The sequence below is a fragment of the Olea europaea genome, unplaced genomic scaffold (assembly GCF_002742605.1).
Source record: "Olea europaea var. sylvestris unplaced genomic scaffold, O_europaea_v1 scaffold3842, whole genome shotgun sequence".
Classification (NCBI taxonomy): Eukaryota; Viridiplantae; Streptophyta; class Magnoliopsida; order Lamiales; family Oleaceae; genus Olea; species Olea europaea.
In genome coordinates this window covers 1-7,013 of record NW_019257864.1, presented here as the reverse complement: position 1 = coordinate 7,013, position 7,013 = coordinate 1, and the positions used below count along the sequence as shown (strand labels likewise).

General features: G+C 34.4%; 1 protein-coding gene across 1 annotated transcript in view; it reads right to left on the bottom strand.

The window, feature by feature from the left end:
- Positions 1-5,942, bottom strand: part of LOC111387015 — a 9,875-nt gene extending 3,933 nt beyond the window's left edge. Inside the window, exons 1-3 of the mRNA XM_023011533.1 lie at positions 5,526-5,942; positions 4,905-4,990; positions 3-75 (exon numbers count right to left, since the gene is read on the bottom strand). Coding sequence (XP_022867301.1) covers positions 3-75; positions 4,905-4,990; positions 5,526-5,897 — 531 coding nt within the window. The 5' untranslated portion in view covers positions 5,898-5,942. The remainder of the gene's footprint in view (positions 1-2; positions 76-4,904; positions 4,991-5,525) is intronic.
- Positions 5,943-7,013: the final 1,071 nt, after the last annotated feature.

The following is a 7,013-nucleotide window of genomic DNA, read 5'->3' as shown; positions in this document are numbered from 1 at the left end:
ACTCCTGATGCCCAGGGTTTTCCATTGACTACGACATCATCAACAAAACCATCCACATCCGAGTCCTTCAAGCCCCTGCAAGAGGAGAAGACAAAAACCAGGTCAATGTCAAGATAACATAATCGATAGAATGACTCAGGCATACATAAATGCATTTCAGCCCAAACTGCCATAATTATGCAACAAAGAAACACTACTAAAAGCCAGCTTGTAAACCCACAACCAGGGTTTCATAGCATAAAACAGAGCAACTAAGAGTACTCCTATCAATTCCTGAAATGCACAAAGAAATAATTAGAGTGAAGGTAAATTAAATAGGAGATACTAAACCTATGAAGCTGTGTATTTATCCTTTTCAAGATGATAAACACTCATCTTCAAAGTCGAGCCTCTAATTTCAATATCCAACCTAGGTCCGGTCAAAACCCGCATGAAATCGTTAAATGACAGCATGTTGTTTGATATTCATCACTCTAAAGCCTTTGACGCAAATTGGGAAGTCTATTTTAGGCGTAAAAGAAATTAAAATCATTTAGAGTAGTGTTTTCCATTATTGCATTGGATTGGTTTGGTTTTGTAAAAGGAAATCTTAATTTTCCCTAGTAATGATTTCTGTTGTGCTACATGGTTTACATACACATGATATGGTAAATTACAATTGGATCAGAATTTTTTCAACCAAATTTAAAAAAAATAAAAAATAAAAAATAAAAATCTTCACCACTCTCTTTTTGACACCTCATCTGTATTTAAATCATTATATAACTCCATTATTTACAAGCAGCATTATTCTTATGATTGTCCATATTAGTCGTCATTCAGAACCTATATAAAGAGGGCTCATTGATTTTAATTGGGCACACTTATATATTGAATAAAAACTAAAGTCTTCCTCTCATTTCTCTCTTCCTACTTTCTTCTTCTTCTTAATTGTTCTCGTTCTTCATTCGCATCAATTTGGTATTAGAGCTAAACGCTCCCCTCTGGCTTCAATTACACGCGTGAAGGTTAAGTAAAGGTGTTTTCCCACAGCAGCCGTCTCATCCCATTCACATATCTAACCTCTGCATCAGCCAAAAAGAAATAAAACCTTGTCCACCACTGCCCCACTTCATTCAACAATCCATTAACACTACAATCACCAACCTTTAAAATCCTTTTCAAGGTCAACAGCAACCTGCTTGTTCTCTTCCTTAATTTTCAGCTAATTGTTATAGTTCAAAAAACAAAAAAAGGGCACATTTTTCACTGCCTTAGTCTCACCTGTTTGCTATCCTTGGTGTCCTCTTTAACCAAAGGCAATTGCATTCCAATTGTATTATCTGTTAGAAATCTGTCGAAGCCGAGAGAACTAATATTACTGCTGCTGCTAGAATTCCTATTGTTGCAAAGGCTGTTACTGCTTAACAGGCCAAAAGACAACTCTCCACAAACCAAACCCTAACACACTTTAGCCCAAAAGCACACACAACCCAACTATCACTCCCAACCAAAAGCCCAACATCCTAAATTACTACCCATCAGCCTGGGCCATCCACAAGACCTGACCCACTTATCCATATACAACATTGACACTCTCCAGAGCCCTAAAACTTCGGCACTGGTCACCAATCATCAACACCGGCCACAACCTCCTTCCAGCTTTACACCAGTTACCCATCCCACATACAGACCCACCCACCATCCTTCCCCCAGCTGATGCAAGATCTCCCACTACTTCTCCACCTCACGTCACCACCAACATACTACTACTCAGTTTCTATGTAATCACCGCTTCCACGTCATCTGCAGTCTCTGCATCTCCGACTACATTTACCGTGCTCTTCTATCACCATCTTGAAATCCCAGTTGCAGCTACTGTTACCACTGTCCCAGTTGGATCCCTGTTCATTTCGTCACCACAATTGCCACTTGACTAAAGTCGCTACCTCCATCTGTCGCCAGTCATCGCTCAGTGCACTGCCATTCATCGTTCGGTGCACCACAACCGTTTGCAAAAGCCCACATCTTCTCCTGCTTATGCCTCTGCTACACCCCACGGTCACCACCTCCCCTGACCGTCCATTTACATCACCATCGCTGACTGTACACTTTCGCATCTCACTCTACCGCTTTCTACTGCAGGAATTCCAGTTCGAATATCCACTTCCCATCCAAGCAGCTACCCTTGCTCAACCAGCCAGTCTACTTGTCTTCCTTCATGCTGCTGCCATACACCGTTTTCGCAAGACATTGACGGTAACACAGAACCATTTCCATCGATACCTCCATCTCCAGTTAGCTCTCTCGTGTGGTAATAATTCATTTCTGCTTTTTGATATTGTACTTATAATTAACTGATTTTGGATTTTTAAGTTGACTTCATTTTAGTTTCAATTAAAAAATAAATAAATAAAAACTAAAAAATAAAAATATTAGAACAGAACTCTCAGCAATCATAAAAGACCCAACCTCATAACACATCTCTAAACAAGTCAAGTTAGATAGCACAACATGAATCTAAAAGATCTTAACCAGTCTCATGATACACTCTCACGACAAGTCACTAATCTTAGCATTGACATGACGTCGATGAAATCTAATCTAGCTGAGTTTAAGTCTCATCCACCACCTTAGTGAATAGGTTGAACAATCATCTCGAAATCCAGGATAACGTCCTATAGAGAATTCTTATAATTCCTCTACCATAGGTCAAAACGTCCATGACCCACTTCGGCGTACGCCAGATGGCACACTTCCTACTCCACAATCTTGGTCCTAGACAACAAATTCTCTATTCAAATCTTCATGACTAGAGCTATCAATGGATTGGATTTTGATAATTCGATGAAATTAATGAAAGATAGATTTATAGTCTCAGTCCCATAATTCGATCAAAATTCAAATCTATTAACTAAATGGAGCAAATATAGATATAACGTAAAACCAATTTGATAACAATATGATCTAATTTGTTATAATAATATATTGTATTTTATATAGTACCGCATAATTTTTTACACACTTTTTCATTTAGAAACTTGTATTATACTATGACTTTTAATGAAAAATGTCATACCTATCAAACTCCAATATAAAATTAACATATATTATAATAAATTTTGTATTGAGATTGAGAACCCCCTCTTTCCAATTAAAAAATAAAATAAAATAATAATAATAATAATGTGTAAAATATTTCGGATTGGATTATTAGATTGGGTAATAGCATTTCATAATTAATTGGCAAATCTACTTTCATTAGGAACATATAATATGGGGATAACATAGCAAATTTTAAGTTTTTCTTCATTTCATACTATTGGTGCTTGTAATTTATCCTAATAATTAGAGCTAAGTTCTCATATTTTAATGAACTTAGGCAAATTCTCCACTATAGCACACGTCTTCAATATTATTGTATGTAATTTTATCTCCATTAGTTGAAAAAAGACAATTTGAATTTTACAGTTTTTCTTCATTTCATACTATTGGTGCTCGCAATTTATCCTAATAATTAGAGCTAAGTTCTCATATTTTAATGAACTTAGACAAATTCTCCACTATAGCACACGTCTTCAATATTATTGTATGTAATTTTATCTCCATTAGTTGAAAAAAGACAATTTGAATTTTACTTCATCTCCTTGTCAAACATCTCCACCTTTATGTCAACGATAATGATTGAATATAATCTTCATTTGCTAGAAGCAAAATTGATTTTCTTTTCCTTGAATATTTGCTAATATTTGTAACAAAATTGATTTCGTCCACCCTACATCTAGCGGATCCCAAAACAAATCTCCCCCTCCGCCTCATGCGATGGGTTCTACCTCATTTTTTTTACCTACAAGCTTTGAGCTTCTCCTTTGGCAAAGATTTCGTCCAACATATTCGACTATTATTGCTAGAATGAATGTTCTCTAAATTTAACTAATTTGCTTCAAGTACATGACATCAATATGTATGGTGGACAGAACTAATTTTTCTACAAATGTTAGCAAATATTCAAAGAAGAAAAAACCAATTTTGCTTCTTCTAATAAATGAAGATTATGGACAATCATTATTGTTGACATAAAGGAGGAGATGTTTGATAAAGAAATGAAGTAAAATTATCTTCTTCCGACAAATGAAGATAAAATTACATCCAATAATATTGAAGACGTGCTGGAGTGGAGAATTTGCCTAAGTTCACTAAAATATGAGAAGAACTTAACTGTAATTATTTAGATAAATGGCAAGCACCAGTCGTATGAAATGAAGGAAGAAAAATTCAGATTTTCTATTTCTTTATAAGTCAAAACTTCTGTATTTTTTAACTAGATTTTTAAGTTGCAAACCGTCAATGTTTTTTCATAAATATGATGAGAGTTTTTATACTTCAGAGACAATTTTGGAGAGCCTCTACTAGAGAGATTGGAGAGAAAATTGTTGAAGAACTCTACAATGTGTAGAAACAAAAATAGGGAGTGCCTCTAGGTAGCCAAGAAATTATTTCTTTTCTTGATATTATTGTGTCATGTAAACCCATTATTTGTGACATAGTGAAAGTTGAAGTGGACTACAATTCCACGATTTTCTTTTACATTAAAAGATTTTACATGATAAAATCGGTGTTTTTCTTATCAATTTATTTTCAGACCTTTGGCTTTGGCAATATCCCGTTGCATATTACTAGTAGACTTTTTCCCAAAATCTAAGGAAATATGATGGATTTAGCCACTGCAATTGAAAATTGCACCAGCAAATAAAGAGATGGCTCTTAAAAAAGAAAAAAGAAAAGAAAAAACTAGAAAACATGCACCTAAGTCAAACTCATAATCAGAACTCAATTCTTAAGCAAGAAGCTAATATTGGGTTCACAAACTCTACTCATCACTCCACAATTAGTAATAAAAATAAAATGCTTGGAAAACATATTACCTGTATATGATCATTTCAGGGAAATCCAAAACATCTCCTTCCGATAACACTAGGTCATCACCTCCCTCGCATATGGTCAGCCGAGTCTACCATAGAAGATCACTCATCAACATTCAAAAGAGAGAGAGAGAGAGAGAGAGGAAGGAAGGAGGACAACTCTACATAGAAACACCCATCCCTCTCAATAATCATAACAAACACACGTAAAAGTTACTCATAATTCAGATGAATACTTGAAACTTTTTTGAGCCTTATACTAGCACGCATTCATGAACAATAAGTTTAAAATCTATGGAAAATTTATAGTTGATTAAATCTCAGATGAATTAAAAAGATACATTAATATGTTTTTCAGAGCTTTAAAAGCAAAGGATAGGTGCTTGTAAAGCAGATCGGGGTCGAAATTATAATTAACTCATCGATGGTCCTTCTAGAACCCTACTAATAATAATGAACGCACGAGTTCGTATAAGCTAATCATAATGAACACATATAACAGTAACCCATTGTAGTTCTGTTGAATATCTAATTCATTGAAGATTTTAATTGCATTACGTTCAAATCCAGCGAAAATTCAAAGCAAAAACTTCCGATTAATTAAATCTCAGTCTAATTAAAAACCTTAGCAGCGATGTCGTTTTTGCGAGCTTTAAGAGCGGAGGAGAGGAGCTTGGGAAGCGGATCGGAATCAGAATCCTCAACGCGAGAAGGCCATGAGTCGTGAGTCTTGTAGCAAAGGAACAAGTGGCGGTCGTAAGGATCAACGGTGCCAGAGAGGTTGCTCTGGTATATATCTGGCCGCTCGAATCCGTACTTGGTGCTTTCATCGGTTGCGACTGTGGACAAGCTCTCCGATTCTCCGGCCATTGTGGATTGTGAGGTCCAAGGAGAGAAATTAAAGAAATGATTACAGATTTTATTTGGGCGGTGGCGTAAGATATGACAGTAATATGTGATTGAGGAGAGAGAGGGGTTAGGGTGAGTAATGCGCATCGCCCCGGGAGACACACAGCAGCGGTGGTGTGATCCTGTCCCTGTGTCTTGAGCTATTTTTCTGTAAATTAAAAAAAAAAAAATGTTTTTTAAGTTTTATCTCTTGCACCATTTTGGTGCCGCGACATAGGGTAAAATGGGAAATCTCAATTAAATAATGCTATAGTAAATATCTCAATTGAATACATCATGATGTACAGTTCTCTCACATAAATAAAAAATTTGTGGCCCCTCCTATTGTGAGGGAATTGTAAGAGTGTACAACACTACTCATTAGATCATTTCTTCTCAATCGAATAATATTATTCTTTTACAAAATTCAAATGTTTAAATTTCGTAAATAATTTTTTGCAGTACATTAAATCTTGACGCTCAAACAATGACATGAAATAAGTAAATTAGCAGAACTATTTTAATTTCAAGAAGTAGAACGGAATTGGTATATAAACATTTTGAGTTTAATTTATTTCAAATTTTATTCAAAAATATATTTTTAAAACATATTTACTTAACTTGTTAAACACGGTCCAAGAGAAAACAACATTGACTAATGAGAAATAAAAAACATATTTACTAATAAGCACTTTTTCTCTCACTAAAGTGTAACTTCAATCACCGGAACTTTCGGCTTCAAAGAACAACAATTCTCCGCCTGATTATGCACTTGTTTGAGTCACATTACTGGAATGCAAAATATACTTTTAAAGAGTGTATTGATAAAAAATACGTGGTTAAAAAATAAAGAAAAATTTTAAATTTACGTGTAATACTATTTTATTGAAAAATGCGTAATTGAAATAATATCAAATTATTGTTGAAAAATATATTTTTTTAAAGAATGTGACTCAAATAGAGCCTATATTTAAAAGACCGACCATTTTCACCCATCTTTCTTAAAATACAAGAAAGCTTTCTTTTATGCCCTTGTTTGAGTCTCATTTTATTAAAATTCATTTTCAATTAAACATTCTTCTATAAAATAATTATGCACGTATTTCAAAAAAAATCTTATTTTTTAACAACACATTCTCTAAAAAAAAAAAATAACTATTTCATAATGCATTTCATCCCAAAAATAAGAATCAATCAAGGGCTATATTGACAAATAACCAATTT